The sequence below is a fragment of the Arvicanthis niloticus genome, chromosome 13, assembly GCF_011762505.2.
Source record: "Arvicanthis niloticus isolate mArvNil1 chromosome 13, mArvNil1.pat.X, whole genome shotgun sequence".
In the NCBI taxonomy this organism is placed as follows: Eukaryota; Metazoa; Chordata; class Mammalia; order Rodentia; family Muridae; genus Arvicanthis; species Arvicanthis niloticus.
The window spans coordinates 58,443,339-58,460,174 of record NC_047670.1 but is presented as its reverse complement, the minus strand read 5'-3'; the positions used below and the strand labels follow the sequence as shown (position 1 = coordinate 58,460,174).

The 16,836-nt window shown below is 51.8% G+C and overlaps 1 protein-coding gene across 2 annotated transcripts in view; it reads left to right on the top strand.

The window, feature by feature from the left end:
- Positions 1 to 16,836, top strand: part of Scube1 (signal peptide, CUB domain and EGF like domain containing 1) — a 114,699-nt gene that overhangs the window by 30,377 nt on the left and 67,486 nt on the right. For both annotated transcript variants that reach the window (XM_076911761.1, XM_076911760.1), the window contains exon 4: positions 15,443 to 15,577. In XM_076911761.1, the coding sequence (XP_076767876.1) occupies positions 15,443 to 15,577 (135 nt within the window). The remainder of the gene's footprint in view (positions 1 to 15,442; positions 15,578 to 16,836) is intronic.

Here is a 16,836-nt window from a genome sequence, read left to right as displayed (position 1 = left end):
TGTTGCTTAGGCAAAGGGGAGAGACTTCCCCCTGCTCCCTGTACCCTTCTCCGGCTGCCTGTCTCATCTTGGCTTGTCCTGAGGTGAATGGAAACTCTGGGCTGCAGTATGCTGTCAGAGTTCAAGACAGGCAGGCCACTTTTCTTTGCATTTTAGAGACTATTCATTTGGCTTCCTTTTTGCTGAGACAGGATCTCATGTAGCCCAGCCTGGACTTGAACTTACTCTGTAGGGAGACCTGCCTTGAACTCCTGAGCCTCCTGATTTCACCTATAGAGTGCCAGGATCACAGGCATGTGCACGCACACTGCAGGTTTGCATCTGTTAATTTGATAGAAATTCCTTGGCCTGAGAAAAAGAAACCTGTGCCGGATTGCCCCGTCACTGCACAAATGGGAAGCAGGTGTGGGGAAATGGAGTGGTTCCAAGCTGGGGGGGCTCCCCACCCCTTCTCTAGGGCTAGCCAGAAAGTGGGGTGAGCTTATTTTTTTAGAAGAGCCCAGGCCAGTACTGGAGTGAAAGGACGGTGAGCTGAGAGGCCGGCACTGGCAGCAGCTGCCTTCCTGGACGATGCTGGGACACTGTCTCCAAGCCTCAGCTTCTACATGGTATGTGAGATTAAGTGGATGGGATTCAGCCAGTGGTTTTCAGACTTCACGGGATTGTGTGGACAGCAGCAGAATTCCTTCTCTTCAGAGATCATGCAGGGGTCATGTTGCTCCAGCAGAAGTGGGAGGCCAGATTGGGGTGGGGGCATGGAGCACCACAGAGCCCATCCCTACCCCCACAAGGTCCCTGGAGCCCCTGGAACAGTGTGGGACCTCCTTACTGAGCTGCTTCTCCCTCTAGATGCAGCCTCTGGCTGTCTCAGGACTGTGGCCTCCAGCAAGTGGAGTGACTTTAACTCCCCTAAGAACTTCCTTCCTGCTCTCCAGTCCTGGTCCCTGTGGTCCTTGCTACTGGAACGGCCCACTCCAGCCTCTCAGTTAAGCCTATTTGGCTCACCCACACATACACACTTGTCTCCTGACTATATGATTTCTATGGCATTGCTTAAGGCAATGTTACTTCTCTAGAACCCCAAGAGAGCTGTGCTCCAAATTGACCTGGCTATTCATCCAGGGCCTGTGAAGGTTCTCGTATAAGACAGGAATAACAGGAGGCATCACAAGGAAGGCATCCTGACAGCGGTGAGCATGTCAACCTCACAGTTATGAGCTTGAAGTCCTGCCATTGGAGCAGAACTCCTCAGCACACATTGAGCTGGGCAGGTTCTTCAGGAAGGCGTCTTACCAGCTAGAGGCCCGTAGTGGCTCAGAATCTATCCACACAGTGCCTCTGGTCCTAGGTCCTTCCACTCTCTGTTCTAGATGCCTAGAGAAGATGCACCAGGAAATCAGATGCTCTAGGCCTTCATCCCTGGCTCCCTGCCTAGAGTTAGAGGGCAGTTCTATGCTTTATCTGGGAAGGTGGCATGGTAATGGTTCCAGGGTCCAAGTCAACTGAGACTTCATCATGCCCTAGGCTGAAGTCTGCTGTCACTCCACACCCTGGGAATGTAGCATGTTGATGTGTGTGGAGGCGTAGCTTATGGAGGGGTGATCTGTGGGTGGGAGTGGTCCGTGTGGTGAACATAGTCTGTAAATGGCATAGTCTATATAGCGATGTGGCCTAGGTATATACGAGTGGTCTGTGGAAGCCTGTCTATGGGGGCATGATTGGTATGGGAACAGCAGGGAACAGCATGACTTGTGTTAGGGTGTGGTCTCTGTGGGTGTGGTCTATGTGGGTGTGACCAGGGAGTGGTCTGTGGGGGTGTGGAGTATGGCTTATGGGAGTGGTGGGCACAATCGATGGAAGCCTAGTGAGGCCTGGAGAAACATAGTAACTGTGAAGCACATGGGCCTCCTGTTCCTTCTGTCCCCTTCAGTCAGCAGTCAATTGAGACTACATCATGCCCTAGGCTGAAGTCTGTTGTCACTCCATCCATGCCAACCCCACCTTTGGATAGATCTCTGTTTGGTGGCTTAGGGAAGAATCCCTGCTCTGTCCCGGAGTGTAGACTCCAGAACAGAAGAGTCTATAAACAGCAAAGTAAACACAGACCATGGACAGAGAGCAGCAGGCAAGCCGGACACTCGCCTTCCCCGGGTTCCGTTTGTAGTCTGGGTGCCAAGAGCTCATTCAGAACCCTGAGGGAATAAACAATAATAAGTGTCTTATGAAGACTCTTTAAAAATATCCTGCCTCCAAATCACAGGCTCAGACCCAACGCCGAGTTGTACACTAAAAGGGGCATTGGTAAGACATGAGGGTGCTCCGACTCCAGCCCACACCTATGACAACACTCTTGATTATCCTGGATCCAATGGGCACTGGGTAGCATCTTGGGTCACACAAACATATGCAGGGCCTGGCTGTGTCTGAGCAGATGATGCAGCTGCCCCTGTCCTGACACAGCAGGCCAGGGTCCTGGCTGTTTCTGAGGGCCATCAGCCAACCCGCATCTGCCTGCCCAGCAAGCCTCTCTCTTACTCACCTCATCCCAACCACATGCAACTGGAAATAGATGCCTGGCAGGGACACCCTGTGCCCACTGGCGCTCTCCATCTGTGGAGTGAACAGTAGGCGTGGCTGCTTAGTCTGGGGTCCTTCACCTCCCAAGTTGGCCTCCACAAGGACAGGCTTTTGCAGGCCATCTTGCCACCACTACCACTGTCCCTGGTCTGTCTGCTGGCTGCCCAGGGATCAGACACCAGCAGAAGCATTTAGGACCAGCCATTGGTTCTTCCACGCAGAATATGCAGGGGCTGAATGACGATGGTGGCTGCCTGATGAGAAAGCCAGGCTCCCCGGATGGAAACGGGGGTCCTAAGAGGTCCTACCTACCATGGCCAACCTTACTTTGCTTGCCTATACTCTCAGCAAACTAAAAGTTAAGCCAGTCCCCAAATTCTCCCTTGTCCCTGCTTGGAAGCATCTCTTACTACCACCCCCATGCACACACTGCACACCCCACCCTCATCCTTGCTGGCCCAGGTATTCTAGCCCCCCTCTTTCCTAGCCTCCCTGAAGAGTGACTGGCTGCCAGTATACACCCCAAGCCTGCATTTAGCCAACCCACCCACCCCCAAGAATTAGACCGAGTTGCTGGTGTGTTTACTTATCCATCGTAAGATAATGATACTGAAGCTTCTAGACAAATGGGGCACAAAGTTGGAAAAACTTGTTCTGGTCACCCTGCTCTAAGGTCATGTCCAGACTTGTCTGGGCATCAGCATAACTTCATATGGTTATAAGCACTGCATTGATATTTATATGCTGCCTCCCCACGCCAATATAAGACCCTTCCTCCACACTGATAAAGAATTGTGTAGCCAAGAAGAAGGAATCTAATCAAGGCCCAGGAGGTGGGGAGCTGGTGGCCAGTGGGTACTCAGTAAGATTGCTGCTGTGACCCTCTGGTTGGGGCAGCCATGGCCTGGGAGATATAGCTTGTAATATGGCAAAGCCCTCTCTGCCCATGTTGGCTCCCCGCATGCCCGTCTGCCAGTCAGCTCATTCTGGACTTAATTAGTGAGCCTCTGCATGGGAGGAATGACTTCCAATATGGCGCCCTCTGTGTAGTCAGTGATGGGGGTGGGCTGTCCGGTGGCTTTCGACAATTGCCAGCTAGCTCAGAAGAAGTAGCATGCCCTCAGTTGTGGGATGAAAGGGGGAAAAGAGGGTGGTTTCTTTGTTTTGTTTTGTTTTTCCCAGACAGGGTTTCTCTGTGTAGCCCTGGTTATCCTGGAATTTACTCTGTAGACCAGGCTCATCTCAGACGCAGAGACCACCTGCCTCTGCCTCCTGAATGCTGGGATTAAAGGCAGGCACTACCACCCCCATGCAAAGAGACTGTTTTAAGAGGTGGCAACAATACACAGAAGGCATAGTAGCAGGAAGCTCAGGCAGGTTGTGGGGTGGACTCAGGGTAGACACCTGTAAGCCCGAGGAGGCAGGTGCCTCAAACACCCCCTGGCCAGAATCTGCAGATGCATGCTGGAAGTGAGAGAGCAGGGGTATCCGACCTTCACTACTGACCACACATTGGGTGCACCACAGACTCATAACTCGTCCGTCATAGCACCCAGGGCTGTGCTGTCCAGCTCACCTGCTGCTGTAGTGCCCCTCCCCTTCCTCTCCCCACCCTGCGTGAGGTCACATGCGAACATGGGCGCGCGCGCGCGCACGCGCACACGCACACACACACACGACATTCACACGACATTCACAACATCCCACCACCAAAGGTGCCTTTGCCCTCACTGGCTCCAGGCTGTCTCTCAGGCTCTGGGTTGGTCTGTCTGGCCCTATCTCCTCTCATAGAGAGTTCCTGGCAGGCCTCTGAAGCCCCTCTATGGTACGTTAGTCAGACTCTTTGTCCATAAGGTGAGATGACTGACAGCTCCTGGCTTCAGAGGGATCAGTTCATAGTCCCCGACTGTCCTGCCTCAGCCTCCCGCCCTCTCAAGTATGTTCACTAATGAGATGAAGCCAGCACTTGGTCTCGGTGGTCACCAAATGTCCCATCCCTAAGCTGACTGTAAGGGGTGCTGAGTGTGAGAAATAATCTACCCATGCTTGCAAGCCAGTTAGAGGGCTGGTGCAGGGCACACAGGAGACTGAGCAGTGACAAGTCTCTCACAGAGAGACGGGCAAGTGGAAGGAGCTAGAAAGAAGGAGGGGTTTCCATCCTTAGCAGCCAGGTGAAAGGCACAGCTTTAGGCAGTTAGGGATAGGAGGATCCCTCGGAACCTGCTTTTGGGGGTTGAATGACCATTTCACAGGGGTCCCATATCAGATGTTTACATTATGATTCATAACAGTTGCAAAATTACAGTTATGAAGTAGCAATGAAATAATTGTATGGCTGGGGATCACCCCAACATGAGGAACTGTATTAAAGGGTCACAGCATTAGGAACCACTACTGCAGTTGAGATCCACTACCCTAGGACTTTCTGGTCAGCAAGCCAAACTGGCTGGCAAGCTCCAGGTTAGTGAAAGACCCTGTGTTAAAGAATAAGGTTGAGAAAGACACCCAGTGTTGATGTATGCCATCCACGAGCATGAGTCCATAGGTATTTCTGCCTATACACACATATGTATATACACAGACATACAAAAAGAAGTATCACCACCTATACACACATATGTACATACACAGACATACAAAAAGAAAGACAACCCTGAGCCCCATAGCACTCTGCCCTGCCCTGCCTGCCCTGCCCTGTGGCCGAGGGCTTGAGGAGGCTGGACCTGCCTAGTACTGCAGCCAGAAGAATTGAGGAGATTACCAATTGAGATAGTAGTAAGCCTGAAAACCAGTCAGTGTACTGGGCTCAAACCAGGCAGGATGGGCTAGCTGGAGGACCTGTGTCAGTTCATGTCATTGGGGATGTCAGGGTGACTCTGGGCCTGCTCTGCTCTAAGATTCTCTGGAGGGAAGAGTAAGGTTTCTTGCAGGAACACCACAGAGGTCACTGCTCGCATCTGGACCCTTGCAGGCCTCTCCCTCAGGTCCTGCCAGACCCTGAGCTCCCCTCTCCTCCCAGAGTCCTGTTCTGTTTCCAAGCCTTGTCTGTTTGGTTGCCCGCCCTCCCCCGCCAGGCCTCCATCCTTATCCTCATCAAAAGACATTTTTAAAAACTCGAGTGCCTCCCACAGATGTCCGGCCAGGGTCACATTCACAGCTGTCTGTGCTGTGTGGGGCCCATGAGGAGGAAAGTTCTGTTCCTGTCCCTGCTTTGTCACCCACGTGTGGACTGTAGGCAGGCTGCTGGCTTGGGAGCTTCCTGTAACAGGACTGGTACCCCATTGAGGCAGAGTCCCATCTCATCCCCACTATACTGAGAGATTCCTGGAGAGCTGATCTTACCACGTATGTGGGTTAGTTTTCATTGTCAACTTGACACATTCTAGAAGGACCTGGGAAGAGCCTCCATGAAAGTCCCTCTAGAGCAGGTTGGTATGTGGACTTGTCTATGGGGGACTTCATGATTATATTAGTTGATGGGGGAAGACCAGCCTAAGTGTGGGTAGGACCATTCTCTGGCACAAAAGAGAAGATGAACTGAGACCCTGTATCCATACAGACATTCTCTGTGCTCTTGACTGTGGATGTGATGTGATCAGCCTCTGCTGAGCCTGTCAGGCCTCTGCTGCTGCAGTGTCCCCACTATGATAGACTGTAACTCAGAACTATGAGTGGAAATAAACTCTTTGGCCCCTAAGTTGCTTGTTGGCCAGATATTTTATCACAGCAAACTGGACACCAAGGTATGGCCAGACTAGAGTTGACAAGTAAAAGCCAAGCTGTTGGGCATGCAGCCAGAGTGTTCATCTTTGATGACCAGGGAAAGAGGAGCCTGTTTGTGGGCTTCAGGAAGTAGGTAACATGGTCTTTTGATGGGGCAGTGAGAGGTAAAGGCAGGGATGTGGGTCTGAGCACGGGAGGCTGGCCAGCCATCCCACAGGGAGAGGTGAGAGATGGATTTGTGCATGGGGATTTTGCTGCAGGTACAGCTGTCACAGGGACCAGATGTAGGGATGGGAAGGTGGCATTGAGATTGACAGCCAGGCGTCTGGGCCAAGTCACTAAGTTAGTAGCTCCGTAGTGAGACAGAGGCTAGGACCCTAATGGGGCTGTGTGTTTGACTCTACTCTTCTGTGAGAGATGGTGTTAGGAGACCAGCCTGGGCTCTGGTAGGTCGGGTATGTCTGCCAGACATCTAAAGGCAGGCACCACACTAGCCAATGGACAAGCTCAGAGGATGGTAGAGGAGGTCCCTAGCTTGATTATCAGTCATCCAGAGATGCTGCTACAGGGCAGGGTCAGAGCAGAATGTTGACAAGTGTGATGGTTTGTCCCAGGGAGTGGCACTATTAGGATGTGTGGTCTTGTTGGAGTTGGTGTGTCACTGTGGATATGGGCTTAAGACCCTCATCCTAGCTGCCTGGAAGCCAGTATTCTGCTAGCAGCCTCCAGATGAAGATGTAGAACTCTCAGCTCCTCTTGCATCATGCCTGCCTGGATGCTGCCATGTTCCCACCTTTATGATAATGGATTGAACCTCTGAACCTGTAAGCCAACGCCAATTAAATGTTCTTCTTACAAGAGTTGTCTTGGTCATAGTGTCTGTTCACAGCAGTAAAACCCAAACTAAGAAACCAAGGGTAAGCATGAAGCCTAGCCTACCTGTTCTTGGCTCTGGGTGGAGCTTCATGTCTCAGTAGTCCCAGCTTTGGTAAAGGAGGGTGGACAGAGTGGGGATTCCCAACTGTCAGACAACTTCCCACTACTGTGAGCCACTAAGCCACACTGCATTAGTTTGCACAGCCCAGTTTTTTGTTTGTTTTGTTTTGTTTACAAAAAGAGCAGAAGGATTTGAATAGAGAGGCTTCTAAAGAAGATAGGCAAATGGCCACTGGGCATTCGGGAAAAACTGTTTAAGGTTGTTAGTAGTCAGGGAAGTGTGACTAGAAGCCAGGAGACATCAGGTCACACCCACTAGAGTGGAGCTTCAAACAGGCAGTGACTATGTGGGTGTAGAGAACCGGAAGTCTCACACTCTGCTGGTGACAGAGCAAATTGATGTAACCCAACAGAAAACTATTAGATATAGTGGCACTGGAGAGATAGCTAAGGCATTTGCAGCTCTTTCAGAGGACCTGAGCTTGGTTCTTGGCTCCCACATCAGGTAGTTCACAACCATTAAACCACAGTTTAAAACCCAGCTCTAGGGAATCTAATATGGTGACAGATATATAGACATGGAAATATGACTCAGTCATAAAAAAGAATGAAGCTTCTAATACATGCCACGACGGGGGAAGCTTCAAAGCATGATGCCGTATAAAAGAAGCCAAACTCAAAGAACAATATATTATTGTAATTATTGTTTTATAAAATATAGTTATTATAACATTAATAACATATGATTCTACTAATGTGAAAATGTCTAGACTATGTAAATATGTAGAGACAGGGACCCTGGGTTCTGGGGCCCTGGGACTCATTGTGAAGGGGCACATCTATACTGTTTGGTGGGAAGCTCACAATCTAGAATTAGTAGTGATATTTTTGCATGACATAGTGAGTACGCTGGAGATGTGCACCGTACACACCAGAGTGGGGATTGCACCTCCATTCTAAAAGGCAACTGTAGAAAAGAGAGATCAGAAGGCTGTCCCCCACACTGCGAGCAGACCACACGCGTGGTTCCACCCCTGGTTCTGGTCAGTTTTAAACACAACCATAAGCTGGTGTGTCTCCCACCCCACCCCACCCCTGCCCCCAGAGCAGTCCTGGAAAGTGAATAACCTGAAGGCCAGGCAGGCTTCTAATGGGGCTCAGTGTCACTTTTCTGACCTGGACTTGGCTGTCCAGCATCCCTGGAGTTTCAAGACACTCACTGCATCTTTGTCTGGCCCTGCTCACATTCATTGGTAGCCATGTGGGCCTGATCCAGGCGCTGGGGGCTTTGGCTCTGGGCTGTCTTTAATGCTCCCTTCCCTTCCAACAGTTCAGGAAGATTACGTCCCCTGCCTTACGGAGAATGAAACCCAGGCCTTACATGGCTCAGTGCTTGAGGTCAGAACAGTCACTCACTGACTAGTACTCCATCTGGTGTGGCCTGTGGGAAAAGATTCAGACCCCCATAGGCAGTGGTCACAGGGTCACAGACAGTTCTGAGGGGAAGTAGCCCAAAGTCTGAGTTAGGCAGCAAACCTGTCCTTAGCCACAGAGAACCCTGAGTCGGGGGCCAGGGTGGGTGGGTGGTAGATTAGCAGCTGGGCTCAGAAGGCAGGGCTTTCTTGGAGGAGCAGTGGCTGGATGCAGGTAGCTCCAGGACAGCCTGGCCTTCCTAGGTTGGATAGGAGGATTTCATGTAACCGTGGTCTAGAGAGCTGAGCTTCACACAGGCCTCCTCTCTCAGCCCTGAGTTTAGACTTGGGCCTAGCCCTGGAGGCTGCATGCTGGTGACCGGCAGGGGGCCCAAGAGAAGGCTTCCCATGACACCCAGAGGAGTAAGTAGATAGGTTCACCGTGACCTGCTTATCCCTCCTGCCTGCCAAGCCAGAGCTCTCCACAATTCAGGAGTGTTCTGGCTCTGTCGGAACTCAGGCCCTGGATCTCTAAGACCCATGTGTATTTTACCCGAAATCAAATCCATCTGGTTCTCGTTTATTTACACTTAACTCATCAAATGCAGTTTTGCAAGAGTCATTCGATAGCCAAGAGGCATTTCTGCCTCAGCTGCCCTTCAGAAGGGAGCAGGGAAGGGGAGGGGGCGCTAGAACCAGGTGGCAAAGCTCAGATGGGCTGGGCCGGATTTCACCAACGAGCCTGAGCTTCGGTTCCCGCCCACAGGACACTGGAGCCCATGCAAGGCCTAACACACAGTGGATTCTGGGCAGCCACAGAGACATGGGTGGGGTCCACTCAAAACACAGAGTCGCTGTGTCAAATTGTGAGTGTTCATGGGAAACACAAAGCAAACGAAACAGGACCAAGGAGGCATTTTCAGTTATAAATAACTGCAAACTTGAGTTCGTCATCCAAAAAGACAACAAACGGTCCACTATTAATAAAAACAAACAGCCTCACCTGGGGCCAAGCAGCGGCCCTTGGTAGCAAACCACAGACTTTTTTGCAGACGCCCTCCAGAAGCCTATGGCTTGGCCTCAGAGACCCTTCCTGTGAGGAGACAACCGCAGTGAGTGGGCCCCAGCCCTGAAATGACCCCTCAGGGCTAGTGGGACCTAGAGAGTGAGGGGGGTGTCCACAGGCCAAAGCCTGGCAGGAGTCACAGCTAGAGACTGCCTGCTCCAGTGTCAGTGCCCGACCTGTGCCTGTACTGAGCAGTGAGCGACCCCAGAGACACTGTTAGGTACCATCATTGATGCTGTGTTCTGTCAAAGCTGGAGTCCTCAGTGGCCACACCCTTGAAGTTTACATCCCAGGGAAGCTTACACGTGAGACACAGAATGTGTGTGTGTAAGGGGGTCACTGAGGTCTAAGAAGGGCCATGGGAGCTGGGGACACAGGTGTGGAGGACAAGTTAGTAGTAGCCCTGGTGACTGTTGAGGTGGGAGACAAAAGAAATTTTGGGAAATAGGGTGCTTCTCGGGCTCGGCTTGGCTAGCAAGGTGAAGGTCAGGCCAGACTGAAATGCGTGAGGTCTGCCATGACAGTGGGTGTTCAGGTCTTCTTAGGCTGCAGCGTTCCCACCTGCCATTGGTCACTACCATTGACTGGAGGATCAACTACCAAATAGTATTCTCACTGAGGGTTCCCTTTGGGCAGGGACTCAGGCTTCCTCTCTATTGCTGTCTGTCATCTCAGCTAGCCAAGGGGTGGGGGGAACTCATGCAGAGATGAACTATCTGTTAAAGGAGGGAACCTGTTCACCCTGCAGAAGGTACAGGCTGGTCCTGGCATCCCTTTGCAAACTGGGACTTCAAGATAAGCCATTTGCTCTATGTCCTTTGGCCTTGCTACATGGTTTAGGGTCTCCTCTAGAACCTCCTAGAATCTTCTTCTTAGCTTAGTTTCAGTGCCTAGGTTAGTTAAGTTTCCCTGCCTCCTAGGAAGCCCCACTGTGATTATAAAGGGAGGTGACAGAAGCAAGACATCCCCATGGCCGCGCTAGCTGTCACAGGATCCCAGAGCCTGGGTTGGAGAGGGCCCCTCGGGGTCTCACCACACACAGGTTCGGTCCTGCTGAGGCCTTAAGGGTTAGTGACACCCAGCTTGTCAAGCTACTTCTCCAGGAGTATCCTTCTGCTGGCTGGGTCCAGCAGAGCTGATATTGTTTGAAAGCCTTACAGGGTCATGGGCCACAAAGTAGTTAGAGCTCAGCTCAAGACACACCTCCATGCCCAGGGCTTAATTTTTCTAGCTGCCGTCATCAGTATGCAGGACCTAGCTGGTCACTATCCTTGGGGGGTTCCAGAACTCTCCTGCTGCTGCAATGCTCAGAGGCCCTTCCCTCTGTGTCCTGCCCTACCAATCCTCTAGCTTCAGGTCACATATCTCCCTGTACTGAAAGCCAGGAGCCACATCACCTCCTCCAGGAAGCTTCCCATCCTTGATTCCTGGTCTAAAACCCCAAGTTGTATTCATTCTCAGTCAGTGATTACTGTCTGTGTATGCAGAAGGGCAAGGGCTTGGGTCTGAGGAGATGAGCCTATCCCTGGAAAAAGATGTGTATATGAGTGGGATACATTCTGATAATGGGAGAAACGGGCAAAGTCCCTCTAGATGCCTGGTGATCCAAGACAGCATTCTGCAACAGCAGCTAGCCTCCTTCTAAAGTGAGCTGTGATATCACCCCTAGCAGGCCCTCCCTAGACTGACAGGTATGGCCTCCTGCCCTGCCAGCCCCAAGCAGACTGTGAAAGAGATAAAGGCCTATCCCTACCCAAGGCAGGTGTGGCACAGCAGGACCTGCGGTCTAGGCAAAGGGAAGAAGGGGAGAGGTAAGGCCTCCAGGGCTACGAACCTGGAAGAGAGTACTGAAGCAGAGAGGGAGGGAGAGAGAGAGGAAGAGGAAGAGGAAGAGGAAGAGGAAGAGGAAGAGGAAGAGGAGGAACGGGAACAGCTCTCTGCCCTGTGAACCCCCTGACTAGGCTGTCACTGGCAGGAGAGCACTTTGCTTCCTTGGGACTTTGAGAAAGTCTCTTTCCTTCTCTGTTCTCTTCTGAGAGTCAGAAATGATAAGGACCAGATCCTGTACTGGGGCGGCTCCGGGGTGGATCTGGTGAGCATGTCTAAGCTGGGTCTGGAGCTCGCATTGGACATCCTTCTATGTGATGACAAGGCATCACATTGCCTCTGACTCGAGGTGGGAGGCAATGACAAAGGGAGCTCCCCACAGGCCAGACACACAGTCCAGCAGTGAGAACAATTATGATTCCGTAGAGAGAGGAAAAAGCCTGCCTGGACCCTAGTACTCCAGAGAGCTTCTTCCTAAAGGACAGTCTGCCATCCTGCCATTTCCTGGAGATGAGGCCCAGCACTACCCTGTGCCAAGGGAAAGGCAGAGTAGATCTCAGGCAACCCAATGCCTGGTGTGGACTCCCTTCTGGCCATAAAGGCGGCTTTTCTGTAGTAGGATACACCCTGTGCTGGGTCACGGTGTGCTGATAAACTCCAAGGGACAACCAAGGGGTTATGTCCCCGTGGTTCTCTGCCAGGTGAACCCTATCTGTCCTGGGTGGAAGGCAGACTTCCCCTGATCCCAACTACACCAGCTGATCATTCTCCAGCCCCCCAGGAATCCTGTCCGAAAGCTTGAGATGTAAAGTGTCTATGGAAGAGGTCATGAGTGTGGTCCCAGACTGTATAGGGACTCAGGGTCCCCAGGTCTTTCTATCCTACTTGGGGAGGACATGGGGCCCTGTTTGGACACAGTGGAGAAGGGTGCAGAGGGACAGCTCTCTCTTCCCGCCTGCTTAATCTTGGGGTTTTATCATTTGGGAGCAAGGGAAAGACATGTTTACATGGCCTTGCATTTGTTTCAAATTATTCATCAGTGTTGGCGAGTCATTGTTCCCAGCTAGTATAAACAGTGCTGTCCCAACAGCACAGCCACCCTGCCAGATCACTGAGGGCCTGTGGATGCCTTATGTCAGCTGCCTCAGTTCCTTGCTTCCGGTAAGGTGCAAAGCTGGGCCAGGCAGATGACTGCAGATGGGGCATCGGGGCCAAGGCAGCATTTCTGCCCCATGAAGCCAGCACTGGAGGGTCCATATCCGCTTTGTTTGACTTGCAGTGGAGACTTTGCTTGGACCAGAGGGGCTAAGAGTCTTAGAGTCAGAAAAGAAAGCAGTAATAGATGGCAGTAAGGGTTTGGCTGCATCCCAAGGTCAGGGCTCAAGGTCAGCTATGTGCTAAGACCCAGATACAGGTGCCTAACCCCGCCCCCAGCCCCAATGCTGTTGAGCCAGAAATAGGACTCACACAGAAACCGTCTTCCATCCACACTGTTCATGGACCATAAGTCTTATAAGTCTTAGGAGTGTGTGCTTAAGTAAATCCCAGACTCAGGCTCAGGAGGGAGCAAGGTCTTCATAACTAGTCTGAATGCATTTGTGGTAGAGCCAGCCTAGCAAGGTGGCTGCAGGCTCTTGCTCTGAAGTACTGCCTTCGCTGTGACTGATCTACTGTGTGGGTCACCCAGGTCACTGCAGCTCCCTGAGTGTCAGAGGCCCATGAATGAAATGCAGTTAGTAACACACCTCACGAGCTTCTGAGGAGGCTCTAGTGAGGCCCCTTGATCCACAGTAAAGGTCCAGGATGCTGGCTTCCTGTTGCTCAGGTGATCCAACAGTGCCCAGTGCAGAGCCACAGTCTGGAGGCAGAGACCCCCTCCTGCAGCACGGAGGAGAGGTGGCAGCTCCACACACTTTGGGGTATCCTAAGGTGCTGGTAGGGCTGAGCCGGCCGGGAGCCATCAACAAGACCATAGAGAAGGCTATTCAGAGAACTAATACTGCCTGCCACCTCTCCCCAGCCTCCCAGGTCAGCCTCTGATCCCGCTGCTCCTCTCAGCAAGAGCCACCTTTACATGTGAGCTGGAGACTTCGGTGGCTTTTAGAGCTGAGAGCTCTCTTTCCTCCTCTGACAGCCACACGGCTGACATTTGAGCTTGCCAGAGGGTAATGACGCTCCACGCTGTGGACCTCAAAGGCAGCCGCAGTCTCCTGGGTGGTTAAGTGGTCTGCAGTCCTCGAGCCTAAATAGGACCCAGCTGACAGAGCTGAGGAGCCAAGCTGTCCCCAGTTCAGTGCAGGTCATCGCCTGCCTCTACTTTCCCACATCCTTTTGGTCTCAGAGGCAAAAGATGTCTGTGCTGAGAAGCATAGGAAAATTTCAGTGCCAAAGTGTATATGCACATATGCATGAAAAGGAAGTGCGTGTGCGTGTGCGTGTGCCTGTGTGTGTGTGTGTGTGTGTGTGTTGGAGGCTGGAGAGTGGCTGGACACAGCCAGTAGCTCCACATACATATTGCTTTGTGGTTTTATGTATTTGTCTCTTGGAATGACAATATAGCCATGGGACATTAAGGTTCAAGAAGCCCTTTTTTCATTAAACAAACCGACAGAGTAGGGCCTTATGACTCTGGTAATTGAAACATGCTGTTCTGCTCGGGACCAGAGCTCCATAAAGGCCCTTTCAGCCAGGCACACCCTTTGTGCCCGCAGCCTCTGGTCAGAAGTGAGTGTGGGCCCTGAGCCGGTGCCTCCCGCTGAGTGGGAAAGCCCTCTTGGCAGCCTTCCCCAGCAGTCCTGGCAGCCAGAGGTCAGGGGCTTTTCAAATCTTCCCCCACCCTCCAGGCTTTTGAAATCAATCTGCCAAGCTGAGACCTTCAGGGTGGTGCAGGCTACCCTGGCCTCCAGCCTCCCTCTCAGGGCTTCCAGGGTCTCGTGCTGCCAGCTGTAAATTTGAGGTAGGTTGGAAAGGCATGGAATGGTGAGCTGTGGCCAGCCATGCTTTGTGTGGTGGAGAAACACTTTGGTTTGCACTGCCATCCTGAGGACAGGAGTCCAGTGGGGTTAGAGGAGAGGCCAGGCGTGGGAGTCAATCCAAGGGGTCTAAAGTCTGCCCCTGCCACTTTTCCATGTAGCTTTGCACACGAGATTCAGATTCCTCATCTGTAAAATAGCTCATATCTGAGTGTGAGAGTGTTCGTGCAGGACTAGAGTTAACACGGAAAAGATGCTTAGAACTATGTCAGGCACACAGAGAACAGCCATAGCCCTCTAGCCCTTGTAACTGACTACTTCTGTGGTTCCATTGTGAAGGAGTACTATGCAGTATGCCTATGGAGTATGTCTTAGTTAGGGTTTACTGCTGTGAACAGACGCCATGACCAAAGCAACTCTTACAAGGACAACATTTAATTGGGGCTGGCTTACAGATTCAGAAGTTCAGTCTGTTATCATCAAGGCAGGAACATGGCAGCATCTGAGCAGGCATGGTACAGGAGGAGCTGAGATTTCTAATCTTCATCTGAAGGCTGCTGGCAGAACACTGGCTTCCAGGAAGCTAGGATGAGGGTCTTCAAGCCCACACCCACAGTGACACACCTCCTCCAACAAGGCCACACCTTCTAATAGTGCCACTCCCTGACCCAAGCACATACAAACCATCACAGAGTACTATGAAATACCTCTGGTGTACCACCATGAAGCATCTCCATAGCATGGTGCTACAGGATGCCCCTGTTCAGTGCTGTGATAGCACAGTGCCATGGAGTACACCCATGCAGTAAATCTATTGTATGACACCATGGGATGGAACCCTTCACTAACTGATGGAGATACGGATTGTGTCTGTGACCCACTAGCTCCAGGCGTGACATCTCTTCTCCCCTTCTCTCTTCTCCCTGAAGATGTGGATGAATGCCAAGACAACAACGGTGGCTGCCAGCAGATCTGTGTCAACGCCATGGGCAGCTATGAGTGCCAGTGCCACAGTGGCTTTTTCCTCAGTGACAACCAACACACCTGCATACATCGCTCCAATGGTACGTACGGTCTGTGTTGACCAAGCATGCCTTCTAACCCTGTGGAAACACTCTGCGCTCTATGTATGGATCCCGGGGGCCTAAAGGTGGGAAGGGGGCAGTTTCAGTGGTGACCTCAGTGGCTATTTTGTGCTACCAATATTGGTTCTTTATAAAAATTTTTCTAGATCCTTCCCTTTGCCAACTGTTGGTATTTCCCCTGTTTGTATGTGGTGGGTCCACACATGGTCGATATGACCAAAGATGGCTTCCTCTTTGTTGGAGGCTGGCTATGGCCAGGAGGACTGGGACTCCATGTTCTCTAGACCTCTTCAAAAAAGGCTGGTGTCGCCTTATGTCTCCATGAGCCTCTAACAGCAGAGCTTATCTGTAACATGTCCCTGGGTCATCGGCCTGCTGAAGAACCTTGGCATTGAGAGTCTGCTGCCCGTGGAGGCCAGATGAGATAGGGTGACTGAGCAGGCCGAAGCTGGGTGGGCTGGTCACTAGCCAAGCCTAGTAGGTGAAAGTTCTTGGTGCTAGGTTGCTAATGGGCTGATGCTGAAGTTTGTTGAAGTTTGAGCCTGTGACAGCAGGGCTGCCAGGTGGGGCAGAGCTGGTCAGAAGCCAACATATATTTGGAACTTGGGCCAAGTAAACAGCAAAAAGCAGCACCAGTTGTTAAGCAAGCTCCCGGGTCCCAAGGCAGGACTGTGGACCACTTCAGAGAGGCCTGGTGGGACAGTGCAGAGAACCGAGGTTTCTGGGGCCAGGCTGTCCTAAATAGCCATGGCTGGAGCCTTGAGAAAGTTAGAAAGAACAGCCCACTGTCCCTCCATGACTGAGCTTTGACAAGGAAGAGGGAGCCGGAGGCTTGAGGCTGAAAGACAGGAGCAAAGAAGGTTCGTGCTAAGCTCAGCTCAGCTCTGCAGGGGCCAGGTGTGAACCAGACTCTCCATCCCTGTCTGGGGCTACTCTTCCGCAAGCTCCGAGCCTCAGCTTCCTCAGTCACACGCCAAGGGACACGTGGGTCAGCAGGTTATCTGAAGCTAGAAGGGAAACCTGGCGTAACCTGCTGCCTACCAGAGGTTGAGAAGTGGAATTCCGGGACACTGTGTGTGGTTTCTGCTAGAAAATGATTCCTGAGAAAATAAAAGGGGGGAAAAACCCTCTTTTAAAAATATGTTGGGGCAGAAAACCAGAAATATTCTAGTAGATTCTTAGATGTCTGGGTTTGTCTTGGCAGTTTCCTCGCAGACAAGTCTGGTGCACTGACCCCT